Consider the following 21,678-nt stretch of genomic DNA (forward strand, 5'->3'; position numbering starts at 1 on the left):
ATGGCAACTTACCTCCTCATAGAAGGTTAATAGATTGGTTTGGCAAGAACGATTATTCATGAATCCATGCTGATTACTGCTAATGATACCGTTTTTATTGCTAAAATCTTGTATCTAGTTCCTTATCATCCCCTCCAAGAGCTTGCATACTATTGATGTTAGACTAAGTGGTCTGTAATTCCCAGGGATGTATTTTGGGCCCTTTTTAAATATTGGTGCTGATTTTGGACATCAGGTTTTATTTAAGAGATCTTAGATGTTTTTCTATGTTGTAGAATATATAAAATAAAATAAAAATATATATATATATTTTTAAATTAGTTGTATTTTTGTGCCTAAAAAATCCATGGGCCAGATTCAGGTAGATCCGCGCAATATTTGCGTGGGCAAAGGGCAACGATTTTTGCTCTGCGCCCACGCAAATATTTTGATATGCCCGCGATTCACGGATCAGTAGCTCCGTAAATTGCGCGGGCGCTATGCTAAATAGCCCGGCGTAAGGGCGCCTAATGTAAATGATCCCGCCGGGGGCGGGAATCATTTAAATTAGGCGCGCTCCCGCGCCGAGCGAACAGCGTATGCTCCGTCGGGAAACTTTCCCGACGTGCATTGCGGCAAATGACGTCGCAAGGACGTCATTTGCTTCTAAGTGAACGTGAATGGCGTCCAGCGCCATTCACGAATCACTTACGTAAACGACGTGAAATTTAAATTTCACGAGCGGGAAGGGCGGCTATACTTTAGCATTGGTTGCCCCTGCTATAGCAGGAGCAACCTTGCGCTAAAGTCGCCGTACGGAAACTCCGTACCTTGCGTGTGCAGGGCCCGCGCAACTTTTGTGAATCGGTGGTAGTATGCAATTTGCATACTATACGCCGATCACAATGGCCGCGCCCCCTAGCGGACAACGCAAGAATGCAGCCTGAGATATGAAGGCATAAGGAGGCTTATGTCTGTCATATCCTAGGCTGCAGTCCGCGTAGCGATGTTCCTGAATCAGGGGCATTCGCTACGCGGGAGCAAAACAGGTTGCGCGGGCGCAATAGCTTCTTGAATCTGGGCCCATGATTTTCCATTTTACATTGTGCAATATCCAAATAAGCCCCTGTACACACACACACACACACACACACACACACACACAAACACTACTACACAGATGAGACAAACTGAAAGCTTTTATTTTGTCAAAAATAATATATATATATATATTTTTTAACATTTTACCCAGTTATTGCCAATTCAGTCATGAAAGGTAAAATTACATTTTTTTTTTGTGTTTTTCCGAGGATTTTGTTTTTAAATTTTTTTTTTATATTTTATAAGTTAAATACAAAATGTAAATTTCAAAAGTTATAGAATTAAAAGCTTTCTGAATTCTTATATAAAAAAAATTAGACAGCTTGAATCAATCTTTTTGTTTTTTTCTGAAGTCGGGTCAGTCAGCTGGCGCCTAACACCGTAATACATACTAATATGATACTATAAAGACATTAGTCAGAGGGAGACCCAAACCCTGACACAGCAACAAAGTGTGTAGAAGGAGCTTGACCTGAAAATTACCGCCATCGTGACTTCAGCTTCAAAAATGTGACAAAAAGTTTACTGAAACTTCACTGAGAATTGCTGAAAGACGCCTCCCACTCCCAATCATTCAAGTTCTTCGTTTTACTTTTTTCATGTTCCCCATTTATGTTCCGTCACCCAGTAATAGGGTTTCACAGCTGAAAAAGTGCTAAACAGAAAATATGATTTAAAAAATTTTTTTTTTAGTATGACAGCTAAATTATGCTTTCTTTTACTTTAACTCTTTAATGGGTAATGACTTAAATGATTCACTTCAACACTCATAAATCATTTGACGCTGGCTTTTTTTCTGAAATTTTTTAGGGTAAATTTGACTTAAATGTCCCTTGTCCCTCTGCAATTTAGATATTTTGTTTAAAAGCAATTAACATAAAATGATTAAAAAAGAAAACATTTTGAAAAATAGAAAGTATTTCTTACAAATGTGACAAATAATAATAATAATAAAAAAAATTGTGAAAAATAAAAGGCATTCCCTACAAATCAGACACATAACTGAAAGTTATTAACATAAATTTTTTTTAACTTAAAAAAAAAATGGAAATGACATACATTTAATAAGTACATAGCAAACTACAAGTTAGACACACAATTAGAATTTAAATTAAAAAAAATAGAGAATTCCCTACAAATCAGGCAAATTAACAAAAGGTACAAAAAACAAAAAACAAAAAACACAAGGGCCCAGATTCAAGAAGCACTTGCGCCCGCGCAACCATAGGTTGCGCGGCGCAAGGGCTTACTTGCTCCGGTGTAACGAGTGCTCCTGATTCAGGAACCTCGTTACACCGACTGCAGCCTAGGATGTGACAGACATAAGCCTCCTTATGCCTTCACATCTCAGGCTGCATTCTTGCGTTGGCCGCTAGGGGGCGCGGCCATTGTGATCGGCGTATAGTATGCAAATTGCATACTACCACCGATTCACAAAAGTTGCGCGGGCCCTGCGCACGCAAGGTACGGAGTTTCCGTACGGCAACTTTAGCGCAAGGTTGCTCCTGCTAATAGCAGGGGCAACCAATGCTAAAGTATAGCTGCGCTTCCCGCTCGTGAAATTTAAATTTCACGTCGTTTACGTAAGTGATTCGTGAATGGCGCTGGACGCCATTCACGTTCACTTAGAAGCAAATGACGTCCTTGCGACGTCATTTGCCGCAATGCACGTCGGGAAAGTTTCCCGACGGAGCATGCGCTGTTCGCTCGGCGCGGGAGCGCGCCTAATTTAAATGATTCCCGCCCCCGGCGGGATCATTTACATTAGGCGCCCTTACGCAGGGCTAATTAGCATAGCGCCCGCGCAATTTACGTAGCTACTGCTCCGTGAATCGCGGGCAAATCGAAATATTTGCGTGGGCGCAGAGAAAAATCTTTGCTCTTTGCCCACGCAAATATTGCCCCGATCTACCTGAATCTGGGCCAAGGTGTGGCCCACACTTGTCTTTTGTTTTCAATTTAAAATGTAATTTAAAATTTATTGAAGCCTGTTTATGTCTCGTGTTACATAATTACATAGTAGGTGAGATTGAAAAAAAGACACAAATACATGGGGCCAGATTCTCAGAGCAAGTACGCCGGCGTATCTACTGATACGCCGGCGTACTTTCAAATTTGCCGCGTTCGTATCTTTAGTTTGAATCTTCAAACCAAGATACGACGGCGTCTGGCTTCGATCCGACAGGCGTACGGCTTTGTGCGCCTTCGGATCTTAGGTGCAATACTTCGGGGCCAGCTGGGTGGAGTTTGCGTCGTTTTCCGCGTCGGGTATGCTAATTAGCTTTTTCCGGCGATCCACGAACGTACGTACGCGCGGCCGTCGCATTCTCTTATGTCGTCGCTAGTCGGCTTTTCCCGGCGTATAGTTAAAGCTGCTATTTTGTGGCGTATAGATAGACCTGCCATGTTAAAGTATGGCCGTCGTTCCCGCGTCAAATTTAATTTTTTATTTTTTTTGCGTAAGTCGTCCGTTAATAGGGATGGACGTAACTCACGTCGAAGTTGTTTTACAAGCCGATCGTTTACAATCACTTTAAAGAGCGCACAATGGCTCTCCTGCGTGAATTGCCATAGGTGTATGGTGGCTCGCGCAGGCTCAGCTGTGGGCAGGCGGGCGTGCGCACTGTCCGTGCTGCCCCCCTGCAAAGTTCTGCCCTAGGCCTGGGCCTTGTTGGCCTAGGCCAGGATACAGCATTGCTGATCTCCTCCAATTATCAGATTTGTGCTGACACGCCCCCACCCTGCACAGCCATTCTGGGAAGCTCAGTGTGCTGCTGTTTTGCCTCCCCAGCTTTTATGCAGCTGAGAAAAGAGGGAATGTGATCATTTATAAAAAAGGGAGAAAGGGTATTTATAATTTTTTTTAGTTTTTTTTTTATATCTATACACAAATGTTTTGCCTTTCATTTCTATTTTAAACAACACCTCCTAACTTTTTGGGATGGGAAAGAGGGACACCTATCAGCAGAAGTATGCAGGCATAGGACACACCCCTTGCCACGCCCCCCTAAAGGAGAATTGCACAAAAAAAACTAGATTGGTTAAACCCACAAGTGCTTTTTTTATATTTTATATTCCTTTATATTGGCTTTTGGAATTTAGAAATGCAGCAATTTAGAAATCGGATGAAAGGTTTAGCGCTGGGAAACACTTTTTGAAAGATAAAAAGTGCATTTTATATACATCTATAGAGATCAGACCAAAATGAGGGACAAATGAAGAGGAAAGAGGGACAGAGGGACATTGCTCCAAATCAGGGACAGTCCCTCGTAATCAGGGACAGTTTGGGAGCTATGTTTAAACTGAATGGGTTGTTTTACAAGCCGATCGTTTACAATCACTTTAATTACAGAAGTACCTTCAGTCTGAGATGCTGTGAGAAAGACAAAATTCCCTTTTCTGTAATGATTAAGAAGATTTTCAGAATTGCTTACTAAGTGTGAAGACGGTGTCAGTTCTCACGACGTTGACAGATGGGTGTTAAAATGTATTAAGTGGCATGGCGGTCCCTATGAAATTCCAGAAAAATGTGGACTTTAATGAGGGAATTTTGAGAAAATAATGTTTTTGATAAAAACATATCAGAAGATACAGTGGGGATCGAAAGTTTGGGCACCCCAGGTAAAAAATTTCATTAATGTGCATAACGAAGCCAAGGAAAGATGGAAAAATCTCCAAAAGGCATCAAATTACAGATTAGACATTCTTATAATATGTCAAAAAAAGTTAGATTTTATTTCCATCATTAACACTTTCAAAGTCTGCAAAAGTTTGGGCACCCTGCAGAATTTCTAGCATGCACTGCCCCCTTTGCAAAGCTGAGACCCGCCAGTGTCATGGATTGTTCTCAATCATCGTCTGGGAAGACCAGGTGATGTCAATCTCAAAGGTTTTAAATGCCCAGATTCATCTGACCTTGCCCCAACAATCAGCACCATGGGTTCTTCTAAGCAGTTGTCTAGAAAACTGAAAGTGAAAATAGTTGTCGCTCACAAAGCTGGAGAAGGCTATAAGAAGATAGCAAAGCGTTTTCAGATGTCAATATCCTCTGTTCGGAATGTAATTAAGAAATGGCAGTCATCAGGAACAGTGGAAGGTAAAGCAAGATCTGGAAGACCAAGAAAAATATCAGACAGAACAGCTCGCAGGATTGTGAGAAAAGCAATTCAAAACCCACGTTTGACGGCACGATCCCTCCAGAAAGATCTGGCAGACACTGGAGTTGTGGTACACTATTCCACTATAAAGAGATACTTGTACAAATATGGTCTTCATGGAAGAGTCATCAGAAGAAAACCTCTTCTACGTCCTCACCACAAAAATCAGCGCTTGAACTTTGCAAATGAACATATAGACAAGCCTGATGCATTTTGGAAACAAGTTCTGTGGACCGATGAGGATAAAATAGAACTTTTTGGCCGGAATGAGCAAAGGTACGTTTGGAGAAGAAAGGGCACAGAATTTAATGAAAAGAACCTCTGTCCAACTGTGAAGCATGGGGGTGGATCAATCGTGCTCTGGGGTTGTATTGCAGCCAGTGGCACAGGGAACATTTCACGAGTAGAAGGAAAAATGGATTCAATAAAATTTCAGCAAATTTTGGATGGTAACTTGATGCCATCTGTGAAAAAGCTGAAGTTAAAGAGAGGATGGCTTCTACAAATGGATAATGATCCTAAACACCTCAAAATCCACGGGGGATTACATCAAGAGGAGTAAACTGAAGGTGTTGCCATTGCCTTCACAATCTCCTGACCTCAACATAATTGAAAATCTATGGATAGACCTTTAAAGAGCAGTGCGTGACAGACAGCCCAGAAATCTCAAAGAACTGGAAGACTTTTGTAAGGAAGAATGGGCAAAGATCCCTCAAACAAGAATTGAAAGACTCTTGGCTGGCTACAAAAAGCGTTTACAAGCCAAAGGGGGCAGTACAAGATATTAACTCTGCAGGGTGCCCAAACTTTTGCAGACGCCATTTTTTTGTTTTCTGTAATTTGGAAAGTGTAAATTATGGAAGTAAAATCTAACTTTTTTTGGACATATTATAAGAATGTCTGATCTGTAATTTGATGCCTTTTGGAGATTTCTCCATCTTGCCTTGGCTTCGTTATGTACATTAATACAAATTTTTACCTGGGGTGCCCAAACTTTCGATCCCCACTGTATGAGGAAAGGTTGTATTGTGTAGGGCTTGTTATCTTGTTTAGAGGTAGGAACAATGCAATTGCCAAGTTGCAGAACGTGAGATGTTACAAAACCAATCAGAACCTAATAATGCCGATTTGGATTTGCATGCAGGCACTATTAGGGAAGCATTGACTGAGAAATCCAAACAGTGTGATCAGAGAAATTCACAGGAATGCATCGGATATAGAATTCAGCAATCTGCAGGAAAAGACAAACTCAAACTCTCCACTCTCCTGTGAACTCTCTTTGGACCACTGTATCCCCCCCACTATCTATTCATTCTGGCACTTCTCTCCTTCATGTAAAGGAGGGGTAGGTTCATTGCCTAAATACATTGTGCAAAAAGGTGTCCCTCTTTCTGATCTTGGAAGCAGTGGCGGTTCGTCCATAGATGGCGCTGGAGCGCCGCCCCCTCTGGCTCTCGCCCGCCACTGAGTCTAATAACATACATTAATGCATTGCATGAATGTATGTTATTGTTGCCAGTTGCCGCTGGTCTATTCAGAGATGGCCGGAACTTGAGCGCCGGTCACCTGAATAACGGCAGCTGGTTGGCTGTGCGGAAGTGCCTATCAGAGCATTATTGTATATTGTGATGTATTTATAAAGGGAATTTTTTTTATTTTTTATTTACTGACGGGTCACTTATGAAACCCCAGAACCGGTGAAAGGTTAAAGCCGAACATCAGGCAAACACATCTAAATACACAATTGAAGTATCGTTCTCATCTGTTCCACCTGCCAAAAAACATTCCATATCCTGTATCCTTAAATAGTCATTTTCTGGACGGATTTAGAATTCTTTTTAGGCTGTTGCAACATAAAACTAAAAAATCATTACGAAGCAAAACTTCACTACTAGCTTTGTCATACATGACGTCATGTATGACGAAACGATTGGGTGGAGTATATGCTCAATACACCATGCTAGTTTGTGATCTGTAGATGACATCAATTGAGCCGAGGCAAAGTCACTGGACTGCAAATATAAGATGACTTTTGACTAATAAAGGATGGAGCATTTCTGAAAATTGTTACCTTCGTTGTATATTGTGATGTATTTATAAGGGGATTTTTTTTATTTTTTATTTACTGACGGGTCACTTATGAAACCCCAGAACCGGTGAAAGGTTAAAGCCGAACATCAGGCAAACATCTAAATACACAATTGAAGTATCGTTCTCATCTGTTCCACCTGCCAAAAAACATTCCATATCCTGTATCCTTAAATAGTCATTTTCTGGACCAATTTAGAATTCTTTTTCGGCTGTTGCAACATAAAACTAAAAAATCATTACGAAGCAAAACTTCACTACTAGCTTTGTCATACATGACGTCATGTATGACGAAACGATTGGGTGGAGTATATGCTCAATACACCATGCTAGTTTGTGATCTGTAGATGACATCATCTGAGCCGAGGCAAAGTCACTGGACTGCAAATATAAGATGACTTTTGATTAATAAAGGATGGAGCATTTCTGAAAATTGTTACCTTCGTTGTATATTGTGATGTATTTATAAGGGGAAATTTCTATTTTTTTTATTTACTGACGGGTCACTTATGAAACCCCAGAACCGGTGAAGGTTAAAGCCAAACATCAGGCAAACATCTAAATACACAATTGAAGTATCGTTCTCATCTGTTCCACCTGCCAAAGGACATTCCATATCCTGTATCCTTAAATAGTCATTTTCTGGACCGATTTAGAATTCTTTTTCGGCTGTTGCAACATAAAACTAAAAAATCATTACGAAGCAAAACTTCACTTTTTTGTTGCTTTTTCAGTTTTGTCACGTCAACAAAACCCGCAGCAAGGAGACCTCTGCATTTCATGGAAAAGATGATACAACTCATGCAGAGTAAAACTAACATTGATACAACCCTACCGCTGTCAGAGCCATTTTTTGCATTTTTGCCCACATGCTCAAAAAATTATTTTAGGCCTGAAGATGACTTAACACCCCCCAAACATTATATAGTGTATGAAACCATGGAAAATAAAATGGCCGTATTTTCCAGTTTCTATGTCACATGATTTTTAACGCAACAGTTTATCAAGAGTAAAGATATACTCAAACTATAAAAGATTAGGTTACGCCGAGTAAATAGATACCAAACATATCGAGTGCTTCCGAGAAATGGCAACAAACTTTTCTACATAAATTTTTCATAGGCGAAACTTCAAATCCCCCTACAGGTCATCAGTATAAAGTTAAAGGGGTTGTAAAGGTAAAAAAAAAAATCCCTGAATAGCTTCCTTTACCTTAGTGCCGTCCTCCTTCACTTACCTCATCCTTCCATTTTGCTTTTAAATGTCCTTATTTCTTCTGAGAAATCCTCACTTCCTGTTCTTCTGTCTGTAACTCCACACCGTAATGCGAGGCTTTCTCCCTGGTGTGGAGAAAGCCTCTTGAGGGGGGACGGGGCGAGCAGGAGTGTCAGGACGCCCACTAAAACACAACTCCTTACTCTATCTGCAAAGTAGAGAGTGTCCTGACACTCCTGCTCGCCCCCTCCCACCTCAAGAGGCTTTCTCCACACCACACCAAAAAAATTGCATTTGAAAGACTGCCAAAATACAGTGTGACATAAAATATTGCAACAACCGCCATATTATTCTCTAGGGTCTCTGCCAAAATAATATATATATAATGTTTGGAGGTTCTAAGTAATTTTCTAGCAAAAAAATACTTATTTAAAATGTCAGAAAAGACCTGGGCTCGGATTCACAGAGAGCAAGGCGCACATTACGCCGCCGTAGAGCAAACACCGTACGACACGCCAACGTAGCGCGGAGAGGCAAGCATTGCATTCAGCAAGCCAGTGCTCCCAACGCTTCGCCAGCGTGGCGTGGGTTTCGAAGGCGCACGCCGGCGTAGGTGGAAGTGGGCGTGACCCCATGCAAATGATGGGCCGAGCACCAGACAGGTACGTAGGTATCACGAACTGCGCATGCGCCGTGACGTGGACGCATGCACAGCACCCCCCTGCGCCTGCTCACAACCACGCCGGCACAACTGCCTAAGCTACGCCAGATCACCGCGTACGCCGTGAACATAACGTACGCCCAGCCAGACACACGTCCAACGCACAATACGCCGGCCTGTGTTCCCTGGTGCAGACCCGTGCATGTCTGTTGCCGGGTTGCACCTCCTTTATGGGGAATAACTTTACGCCGGACGTACAACTTACGCGCATCTCGCGTAGCATGCGCCGGGCACACGCACGTCCGTGAATCTGCGTATTTCCCTCATTTGCATGTTTGAATGGCTAATCAATGGGAGCAGCACCATGCGTCCAGCCCATATGTGCGCCCACCCTACGCCGGCGTGTGCAAGCTACATCGGCGGGGTGTAGCCTGTTTTTAGGCGCATGTTGGTTCGTGGGTCTGCCGCACACATACGCCGGCGCACATTTGCACTTACGCGGCGCAAAAAAAAATGTGCATTTATAATTTTTTGTCAAAAGTTGAACTTATCCTTTAACTTTAAAAAAAAAAAACATCAACAGGGGTGGGGGAAATAGTGTGTATAACATTTTAGGAAGAAAAAAAGAAAACTGTAAGAAGAGAGCAATATTTATTTGAGAGTTTTGTAGAAACTGCTGAGTGTGCGCACAGAGTTTCATCCAGCCGATACTCATCACCAGAGATCATCGCCTTCTACTAAACTCTTCCCACAAAGCAGAAATGAGTTTTTAGGAAACAGAAACTGGACATCATGTACAGGTGCACGCTGTTTGTGATGGGGCCCCCCGGCTAACTGGCACTGTAGTAGCTGTGACAATACCTGTCATTGTTCCTAACAGAAAGGTTTCCTAAATCAAGAACCGGAGAAGTGTCTGCAGAGTTGGTACAATTACTAGGGAGCAGGGCTTTGGAGAAGAAGTGTTATAGGCCCAGATTCACATACATTTGGGCGTAGCGTAGCGTAATCCATTTACACCACGCCGCCGCAAATTATTTGAGCAAGTGCCGTATTCGCAAAGCACTTTCTCCGTAATTTGTGGCGGCGTAGTGTAAATGGCCCGGCGTATGGCCACGTAATTCAAAGGGGGCGGCTTGTATTCAAATTAAGCGCGCCCCCGCGCCGATTGAACTGCGCATGCGCCGGGCTGAAAAATAGCCCAGTGTGCATGCTCCAGCTGACGACGGAAAACGTAAAGTCGTATTCAAGAACGACTTAGTAAAACGACGTCACCGATGGAAAAAGACGACGCGGACCCGACGCCGTACTTAACATGGCATACGGCGGACTGACGTAAGGTTACCCCTCATATAGCAGGGGTAACCTTACGCTCACGGAAACTACGTAAACGACGATGACGCGGTGCAAATTCGTTCGGGAATCGGCGTATCAGGCTCATTTGCATAGTCAAATGAGAACTGGACGTAAACGCCACCTAGCGGTCAGCGTTGTATTGCATTTAGGATCCGACGGTGTAAGTGACTTACACCAGTCGGATCCTAGCCTAATTCCGGCGTATCTTGTTTTGCGAATACAAAACAATGATACGCCGGCGGGAATTTCGAATTACACCGGTGTATCTGTAGATACACCGGCGTAACTCGTTTGAGAATCTGGCCCATAGACTTGGTTGTATTAATAATAATGTAGCACTGCCCCCTTGAGGTCTGCTTTGATTTACCTTTTCATCTCTACCGCCCTGACCCTGTGAACCAGTGGCGTCATGAGGGGGGGGCTGGGTCCCCGAAAAGCCCTGGGTCTCAGGCATGCACCGTTGTATTGTTAGCCCTGCGCGCCGTCGGTGGCCCGATTTGATCCCGAGCGCCACAGAGTGCGGCCAAGTGACATAACAGATCCCGCCTGCTGGAGCCTGCAGTGCCAATGCTGGGACCGCGGGACGTGTGACGTCCATCATAGGTGCTGCAAGCTCCAGAAGGCGGGCATCACAATGCCACCGCGCTACATCACTATGTCTGCCGAGTTAGTACAATTACTAGGGAGCAGGGCTTTGGAGAAGTGTTATAGACTTGGTTGTATTAATAATAATGTAGCACTGCCCCCCTGAGGGCTGCTTTGATTTACCTTTTCATCTGCACTGCCCAGACCCTGTGAACACTCCAACCAGTGGCGTCGGGAGGGGGGGGGCTGTTGCCCCAAAAAGCCCCTGATCTCAGGCATGTACCGTTGTATTGTTAGCCCTGAGCGCCCGATCTGATCCAGAGGGTCACCGAGTGACATAGCAGGTCCCGCCTTCTGGGGCCTGCAGCGCCAATGCCGAGACCGCAGGACGTGTGACATTCATCATAGGCGCTGTTTGACAAAAAGTATTGCAAGGGCCGCCATTTTATTCTCTAGGGTGTTAGAAAATAAAATCTATATAATGTGTGTTTTAAGTAATTTTCTAGCAAAAAAAATGTTTTTAACTTGTAAACGCCAAATCTCAGAAAGAGGCTCGGGGCTTAAGTGGTTAACCTCTTAAACATCAAAACATTTATAGATGGCATTAAGTGCCTTGATTTTTATCCCTCCCTTCCATGTTTTGTGTTACATTGTGAAAGTGCTGATCGCTCTGATTTCATTGTGTTGTTGGAGGGGAAGTGGCCGGTTCTCACTCCTGCGCACTTTCTCTGTAATTTATGATGGAAAATTTAATAACATTTATTATATAAAGAAATGAGCCACACAGGCTGAAGTTTCTTTCCATAATTAGCGGCAGGAAAGTACCGTGAAATGTTTGTTGTCCTAATACTGCCAACGTGTATATAAACCTGGTCTCGTTCTTAACGTTGGTTATTTCCGCAGCAAAGCAAAATCCAGATCGCAGTCACAGTGAGATCAGGGACACGTCGCGCTCGTAAAACAAAATCTGACCTGCAGAAGCTCGTTCAACGCGTTTCGTCTTATGGCCTCTTTGATTTTAGGGTGCTCTATTTTGTGTCAGTGTAGCACTTCCAGTTACTTAGTACCTATTGCAGAGGGTGTTCCCTTCATCTGCTTTGCTCTACAGAAAGGCAGCACCATATTTTATTCAGGTATGATCCAGGGTCACCATCTATCCCTGGATTGACGATGTCAGGAAAGGTTTCACCTGCTGGTGGCGCTGTCACTCCCAGATCTATGGGCCGCAGTTCCGGTGTCCACCAGCGGGTATCGCCCGGCAGTCTGGAGCCGACATCATCTCCAGAGACTGATTGCGGGAGGTGTACTTATACCCGGCAGATGCTTGCACACATTGCCTTGGTATTGTCTCCTTGTGCCTTGACCTGTGTTCGCTAGCCTGTGTTCCTGTATCCTGTGACCCTGAACCCTGTATTCGTTCCCTGAACCCTGTATCTGTTCCTGGACCCTGTATCCGTTCCTGAACCCTCTATCCGTTCCTGAACCCTGTATCCGTTCCTGAACCCTGTATCCATTCCTGGAACCTGTGTCCGTCCCTGAACACTGTATCCGTTCCCAGACCCTGGAACCGTTCCTGAACCCTGTATCCGTTCCTGGACCCTGTATCCGTTCCTGGACCCTGTATCCGTTCCTAGACCCTGTATCCGTCCCTGGACCCTCTATCCGTTCCTGAACCCTGAGTCCATCCCTGGAACCTGTATCCGTTTCTAGACCCTGTATCCATGCCTGGACCCTGAATCTGTTCCTGAACCTTGTATCCATCCCTGAACCCTGTATTAGTTCCTGGACCCTGTATCCGTCCCTAAACCCTGTATCTGTTCCTGAACCCTGTATCTGTCCCGGAACCCTGTATCCGTCCCTGGACCCTATATCAGTCCCTGAACCCTGTATTCGTTCCCTGAACCCTGTATCCTTTCCTGAACCCTGTATCCGTCCCTGGACCCTCTATCCGTTCCTGAACCCTGTATCCGTTCCTAGACCCTGTGTCCGTCCCTGGAACCTGTATCCGTTCCTGAACCCTGTATCCGTCCCTGAACACTGTATGCGTTCCTAGACCCTGATCTGTGCCTGGACCCTGAATCTGTTCAGAAAGTACCATATTCAGAAAGAACTTGCGCCCTAAGTTACGGCGGCGTAGCGTAAATGGGCCAACGTAAGCACGCCTAATTCAAATTATCAAAGCAGTGGGCGTGTTGTATTACAATGAGCCGTGACCCCATGTAAATGAGGGGCCGAACGAACGGCGCATGCGCCGTCCGTGGACGTATCCCAGTGCGCATGCTCAAAATCAAGTCGGCTAGAATGCCCAAGATACGTCGAACACTGCCTACGACGTAAACGTAACTTACGCACAGCCCTATTCACGTACGACTTACGTAAACAACGTAAATTTTGACGGTCGTTCCGACGTCCATACCTTAACATGACTTTCCCCTGCTTTATGAGGGGTAAAGTTACGCCGGTCGTACGCCTTACGTCAACAGCGTATATTAATACGCCGGGCGCAAGTACCTTCGTGAATCGGCGTATCTAGGTCATTTGCATATTTAAAATGGGAACGCCGAATGCGTCCAGCGTAACTATGCGCCCACGATACGCCGGCGTAGGCAAGTTACTTCGGACGGCTGAAGCCATGTTTTTGGACATATCTCGCTTTGTGAATCGGCGCAAAGATGCGACGGCGCACATCTGAAATTACGGCGGCGTATCTGGAGATACGCCAATGTAAATGCTTTCTGAATCTGGCCCACCAAGTGTAAAAAATAGGCCTGGTCCATCCATCATGTATTGATACATATCATTCGGATAGCTGCTGTTCCCTTGTTTGGTTGAGTTTTATAGACTGTGGTGCAGTTCAGCAAATTCCCTTGATAAACATTGAATATTGAAATTCCTCAGCTACCTTTCTCCTCGATTGGCTGTGTGAACAGGTAATTGCTGGGCAATCTCTGTCTGTTTATGCTACGATTGTAGTGTACACACTGTGGCCCTAGGTCCGGCAGTCTTCCCTCGCCCGGGATTGGCTGCTCCCGTTATGGGTGAGGAGTACAGATGTGTTATGTGTAAACACGGACTTGTGTCAGGATGGTTGGCGCGGCGCAATGCCTCATCAATAACTGATTTCACACACAGCTCCTCGCCTGCTCTACCCGACACAGAGGGGCCCCCCAGTCCAGAGATATGGGGGGGAACATGAGACTGTGGGTGCTGGGCTCAGCCTTGGTGGAGACGTTGCTCTTTTCTGGGTGTCTTCTTGGTTGGAACTCGCTGAGCCCCATCCTGGTGGAGATTGGGGTGCTCGCTCGAAACTGCTATTCAGGTCTGTATCTGCACATTGCATGGCCACTTATGGATTTATTTTTCTCCACGTTTGTCAGTTTTTTGTGTGTGTTTTTTTTTCTCACTAGATGGAGGGTGTGAGTCCTCAGGCTAGCCCTGAAGTCTAAGGGGAGCATGTGTGGCCCTTAGGTTCCTTCCTTCCTTTCTAGGGGGGGGGGGGCTCTTTTCGGGAGGACCCTCTCGACCTAGTACTCGGTTGTCAGCTTCTCTGTCCAAGAGAAGAGGGATCCACCAGGGCTTCTAGCTAGGTGGACTGAATCCTGGAAGACGACTATATTTGTTCTATTGTATTCTATTCTGTTCTACTCTATTCAATTTTTTTCTATTCCATTGTTTTCTATTCTTATCATCATCCTATTTTTTTTTTTTTTACACCTTGCACTTATTTGTTTCCAATTTTTCGAATTCAAATTCGTTATTTCATGACATTATTTTGTTTGATGATGATTTATTTCAGGGTTGTTACTATCGTGATTAGGATTTTTTTTAAGGCCTCGTACACACGGGCAAACATGTCCGATGAAAACGGTCCGCGGACCGTTTTCATCGGACATGTCCGCTCGGAGATTTTGGTCTGATGGTTGTACACACCATCAAACCAAAATCCGCGCGGACAGAATACGCGGTGACGTGACGACGACGTAAAGGCGACGTGACGGTGACGTGCGCGAACCCGGAAGTTAAATGCTTTCACACATGCGTCGAATCACTTCGACGTCATGCGCGGGTTCTCGGGCCAGCGCACATGTCCGATCGGTCATACTGACCATCAGACATGTCCGGCGGACATCGTTTCAGCGGACAAGTTTCTTAGCATGCTAAGAAATTTTTGTCCGCCGGAAAACGGTCGGCTGGACAAATGTCCACTGTAAAACGGTCCGGTCGGCGGTGCAGACGACCGAACATGTCCGCGGAAACTGGTCCGCAGACCAGTTTCAGCGGACATGTTCGGTCGTGTGTACGAGGCCTAATACATCTGAATCTCCGAATATTGAAAATCGTGTCCGATGTTTAGTAGCCAGCCAGAGACCCAGAGAATTTTGTTAGAAAATGTTAGTTTTTTGGAATGTTCGTTCCATTTTCTAATGGTTAGGGGTTAGGCCTCGTACAGACGAGAGGATATCCGTTGGAAACGTTTCCAGCGGACATTTCTGCTCCCGATTTTGATCTGATGGGCTGTACACACCATCAGATCAAAATCCCCGCGGAAAACATACGAGGTGACGTGCCGCGCTGTCGCCGCGACGATGACGTGGCGACGTGCGCAACCCTAGAAGGTAAATACTTCCACGCATGCGTCAAATCACTTCGACGCATGCGAGGGATGGGGATCGCTTGGACTTATCCAGTGAGTCTGTACAGGCGACCGGATCAGTCCAACGGACAGGTTTCCAGCGGATAGATTTCTTAGCATGCTAAGAAAATTTTATCCGCTTGAAAACCGTCGGCTGGAGAAATCTCCACCGAAAAATGTCCGCTAGGCCGTAACACACGATCGGATTTGTCTGCTGGAACTGATCCGCGGATAAATCCCAACGGACAGATCCGGTCGTGTGTACGAGGCCTGAGAGTTGCACTGGCACCGTTACTGTTATCAGTATCGATTGCCGAGTATTGTTCGTGAAAATGCTCCCGATACCGAAACCGATACTTTGGGGTGAGATTTGCGTCCATACAAAATGAATTAGGCTCAAATCGCACTGCAAAGAATCACATGCAATTCATACAGGAACTGCGGTGCAATTCCTGACCGAATCACGGGTGATTCTTTGCAGTGCGATTTGAGCCTAATTCATTTTGTATGGACGCAAATCTCACCGCAAAGTGAGTACTTGACCAAAAGTATCGGTACTCATCCTCGCTAACAAACACCCGGTATAGGTGCATCACTAATTCGTTATGATAGAATGATTCATTTTTGGGAATTCGTTTTGTATATTTCATTTTCTATAATTCAGATTCGGTTAGTATATTTGTTATTTTCAAATCGATTCGAATTTTGGAAGATGGCTTTATTTATTCTATTCTATTCTACTCTATTTTTTTCTATTCAATTACTTTCAACTCTTATCACTTTTGTACCTTATAGTATTATTTGTAATATATTTCAATTTCAAATTCATTTTTTTTTATATTATTGTTTATTATTATTGTTTATTGAATATTTTTGTTAAGCGTTAAATCACATAAGTATCAAAACGCTACCCAGCGACGGGACCAGGTGCCATTCGCCGTACATATTTATATACATTTTTTATTAATTAATTTATTTATTATTATTATTGTTATTATTTATTTAATTGAATTAATTTTCATATTTAATTATACTTTTAATCCGTTTTTGAATTTTTCAAATTCGAATTGGTTACTTCCTTATGTTTTTTCGTTTTATTATAATTTATTTTGAATTCGTTATTACTGATTTGGAAATTCAGATACATCCGTATCTCCGAATAACGAGAATTTTGATTTGTAAATAAACAAATTGCACATCTCAAGATTTAGTGTAAAGCTGGCCAGAGACCCAGAGAATTTTAGTTTTTTTAGAATGTTTCTTTAATTTTCTATAGGCAGATTCAGGTATAGTTACGCCGGCGTATCAGTAGATACGCCGTCGTAACTCCGAATCTGCGCCGTTGTATATTTAAGTGTATTCTCAAATTGAGATACGCTTAAATGGTGCTAAGATACGACCGCCGGCGCCGTTGTATCTTAGCTGTCTATTTACGCCGGCCGCTAGGGGCGTGTATGCTGATTTACGCCTAGAAAACGTAAATCAGCGAGATACGCCTATTCACGAACGTACGCCTGCCCGTCGCAGTAAAGATACGCCGTTTACGTAAGGCGTTTTCAGGTGTAAAGATAATCCACCAAAAAGCTGGCCTAGCCAATGTTAAGTATAGACGTCGGAGCCGCGTCGAATTTTTCAATTTTTACGTCGTTTGCGTAACTCGTCCGTGAATGGGGCTGGGCGTAATTTACGTTCACGTCGAAACCAATGAGTCTTTGCGGCGTAATTTGGAGCATGCGCACTGGGTTACGTCCACGGACGTTCAAAACGTCATTTACGTGGGGTCGTGCTTAATTTACATAAAACACGCCCACCTCTTCCACATTTGAATTAGGCGCGCTTACGCCGGCACATTTACACTATGCCGCCATAACTTAGGACGCAAGTTGTTTGTGAATACTGTACTTGCCTCTCTAACTTTTGGTGGCCTAGCATATATGAGATACGCTACGCCTGCCTAAAGTTAGGCACGTGTACCTGAATCTGGCTACTAATGTTTAGTGGTAGAGTTGCCCCGGCACTGATACTGGTATCGGTATCGATGCCCAGTATTTTTACAAATTACTTTCATTTTCTGATGGTTAGTGGACCCAGATTGATGTTTGTTTTAAAAAATTGCTCGAGGGCCCCATGCCACTAGGGGGCCCCATCAGGGTTGTCCCTGAAATGTCCCTTACTGACATCCTTTTTGTCTAAAAATCCCAAGATTATAGCTGTCCTGTGTGTGTGTGGCCCCATAATCTATTGCCCCGGGGGCCCCATAATCTCCTATTGCCCGGGGGCCCCATGAGTTTGTCAGTCCGCCCCTGGGCACAGGATAGAAAATCTTTCTCAAATAAACAAATTTCTAATTTGTTGTTTGAAGAGGAATACCGTTGTTATGGTAGAAGCTAGCTACCATAACCCAGGCTTCTTCTTCAGTGGGCGGTCCGCTACAAGATAAAAGTGGTCTCCGCGGCGGATTCGCCACAAGATCACTTTTATCGGCTGCAGGAGAGGGGCCCCCCCCCCCCTCTCCCGCCGCTTACCGGAGCCGTCGGCAGTGGCGTAGGCGATCGCGTCTGTCCCCTTGCTGTGTATGGAGACGAGTGAGGGGGAAGATGGCCTCCACCCGTCTCTTCATATCACTGCAGGGCGGAAGCGACGTCAAAACATCACTTCCACCCATAGGTCTTAGATGGACATCTCTTAACCACTTAAGGACCGGACCAATATGCCGCTAAATGACCCAAGGGGTTTTTACAATTCGGCACTGCGTCGCTTTAACAGACAATTGCGCGGTCGTGCGACGTGGCTCCCAAACAAAATTGGCGTCCTTTTTTTCCCCACAAATAGAGCTTTCTTTTTGTGGTATTTGATCGCCTCTGCGGTTTTTATTTTTTGCGCTATAAACAAAAATAGAGCGACAATTTTGAAAAAAATGCAATATTTTTTACTTTTTGCTGTAATAAATATCCCCCAAAAACATATATATTTTTTTTTTTCCTCAGTTTAGGCCGATACGCATTCTTCTACCTATTTTTGGTAAAAAAAATCGCAATAAGCGTTTATTGATTGGTTTGCGCAAAATTTATATAATAGGGGATATTTTTTTTTCTTTTTACTACTAATGGCGGCGATCAGCGATTTTTTTCGTGACTGCGACATTATGGCGGACACTTCGGACAATTTTGACACATTTTTGGGACCATTGTCATTTTCACAGCAAAAAATGCATTTAAATTGCATTGTTTATTGTGAAAATGACAGTTGCAGTTTGGGAGTTAACCACAAGGGGGCGCTGTAGGAGTTAGGGTTCACCTAGTGTGTGTTTACAACTGTAGGGGGGTGTGGCTGTAGGTGTGACGTCATCGATCGTGTCTCCCTATAAAAGGGATGACGCGATCGATGCGCCGCCACAGTGAAGCACGGGGAAGCCGTGTTTACATACGGCTCTCCCCGTTCTTCAGCTCCGGGGAGCGATCGCGACGGAGCGGCTATAAACGAATAGCCGCGCCGTTGCTGTGAAAATGACAATGGTCCCAAAAATGTGTCAAAATTGTCCGAAGTGTCCGCCATAATGTCGCGGTCACGAAAAAAACGCTGATCGCCGCCATTAGTAGTAAAAAAAAAAATGATAAAACTATCCCCTATTTTGTAAACGCTATAAATTTTGCGCAAACCAATCGATAAACGCTTATTGCGATTTTTTTTTACCAAAAATAGGTAGAAGAATACGTATCGGCCTAAACTGAGGAAAACAAAAATGTATATATGTTTTTGGGGGATATTTATTATAGCAAAAAGTAAAAAATATTGTTTTTTTTTCAAAATTGTCGCTCTATTTTTTGTTTATAGCGCAAAAAATAAAAACCGCAGAGGTGATCAAATACCACCAAAAGAAAGCTCTATTTGTGGGAAAAAAAGGACGTAGATTTTGTTTGGGAGCCACGTCGCACGACCGCGCAATTGTCAGTTAAAGCGACGCAGTGCCGAATCGCAAAAAACGCCTTTGGGCATTTAGCAGCATATTGGTCCGGGGCTTAAGTGGTTAATACATTTTATGTTAAAAAAAATCATCTGGACAGGCGTCCATATTCAATAAAAAAAAAAAAAATCCAGTACATATAGAATGCAGTAGACAGTCACTGACTACATCAGGTAGCATATTTGTTTGCAACATATATAATTCTAGAACTTACATGGCAACGTGTTTCGCAGACAATGTCCACTTCTTCAGGATCCGGATAGTCAGCAATTGTAGGATAGTTTTTTTTTTGTTTGTTTTTTTTAATTACTTAAACTTACCTTAAAATCTATTAAAATGAATGACACTTATTAAGATGTCCTCCATATTTCAGATTCCGGGCTTCCTGCGGAGAGGAATAACTACTCAACACTGGTGTATGGAAGTAATTACACCGATGGTACGAATGTTTCTGTATCACAGCTATTGGGTTGGTGATGTATTGAATGACATTATTTATACCTATAAATGATCGCCGCATACAAGCGCTCATTGTACAATACGTTTTAGGTAGAAACAGTGGGGTAGATTCAGGTACCTGTTACGGCGGTGTATCTCCAGATACGCCGCCGTAATTTCAAATCTGCGTCTGCGTTTCGTTACGCCGATTCACAAAGGCAGTTACGCTGTAAAAATAGGCTTCCTCCACCGACGTAACTTGATTGCATGCAATATCACTTTGGCCGCTAGGGGCGCTTCCGTTGTTGTCGGCGTAGAATATGCTAATTTCCTAGATACGCCGATCCACAAACGTACGTACGCCCGTCGCAATGTATTTACGTCGTTTACGTTAGGCTTTTTCGGCGTAAGGTTGTACCTGCTATTAGGAGGCGCAGCCAATGTTAAGTATGGACGTCGTTCCCGCGTCGAAATTTGAAATTTTTACGTCGTTTGCGTAAGTCGTTCGTGAATGGGGCTGGACGTAATTTACGTTCACGTCGAAACCAATACGTCCTTGCGGCGTACTTTGGAGCAATGCACACTGGGATATGTACACGGACGGCACATGCGCCGTTCGTTAAAAACGTCAATCACGTCGGGTCACTAGTCATTTACATAAAACACGCCACCCTGTTCCACATTTGAATTAGGCGCGCTTAGGCCGGCCCATTTACGACACACCGCCGTAACTTAGGAGGCAAGTGCTTTGTGAATACTGCACTTGCCTCTCTGACTTACGGCGGCGTAGCGTATATGCGATACGCTACGCCGCATCAAAACTAAGCCACTGTATCTGAATCTAGCTATAAAACTTTTTTTTTTTTTTTTTACTTTTACTTTAATAACAGAGTAATGACAAAATCTAATCACCTGGTCTAAGTGAGATGCTTTGTCTTCCTGTATTAAAGACCGCTCACTGCTGCTCTCTCTCCTTGTGCAGGGTGACTGGTCTTGTCTCCGCCCCCTCCTGTAGTTTCATGCAGGCAGCCTGTAGTGGGTGGAGCCTGCTGGGCCCCTCCCACAGCTTTGCACAGGCTATGTACTGCACAATGATGATGTCACAGCTCCCTTACAAGGAAATATCTGGGTTTTCAAAGGCATTTGGTGCACACAGAGAGGATCTGTGATCTATCCTCTGTGCCTATTGATGAATATATTTGAATGAATGTTTTTTTTTTGTCCCTGGAGTTCAGCTTTAAACGAGTATTCTGATTGGTTGCTGTGGAGTGAGTTTATTATTTTTTGGTTTTCATGCAGAGGTGTCCTCGTCGCTGGTTCGGAACGACCCTGGACCTGGTCAGCCAGCACTGGAGGACTTCTGCATCTCTCAGGAGCAGAACCTGAACCTGGCCTTCACCCTGGGGTCCTTCTTCCTCTGGGGATCCTTTCTCCCCTTACAGCTGCTCTTGGGATATGTCCAGATCAGGTCACTGCGGCAGATTGGAGGGTGAGTGACGTGGAC

The 21,678-nt window shown here is 44.1% G+C and overlaps 1 protein-coding gene across 2 annotated transcripts in view; it reads left to right on the forward strand.

The window, feature by feature from the left end:
- The first annotated feature begins 14,225 nt into the window (after positions 1–14,225).
- Positions 14,226–21,678, forward strand: part of LOC120943085 (large neutral amino acids transporter small subunit 4-like) — a 36,064-nt gene continuing 28,611 nt past the window's right edge. The window contains exons 1-3 of one of the 2 annotated variants that reach the window (XM_040356186.1): positions 14,226–14,458; positions 20,110–20,205; positions 21,474–21,663. In XM_040356186.1, the coding sequence (XP_040212120.1) occupies positions 14,320–14,458; positions 20,110–20,205; positions 21,474–21,663 (425 nt within the window). In that variant the 5' untranslated portion in view covers positions 14,226–14,319. The remainder of the gene's footprint in view (positions 14,459–20,109; positions 20,206–21,473; positions 21,664–21,678) is intronic. The other variant, XM_040356187.1, reaches the window with a different exon arrangement.

This window comes from Rana temporaria, chromosome 6 (assembly GCF_905171775.1).
Source record: "Rana temporaria chromosome 6, aRanTem1.1, whole genome shotgun sequence".
NCBI lineage: Eukaryota > Metazoa > Chordata > Amphibia > Anura > Ranidae > Rana > Rana temporaria.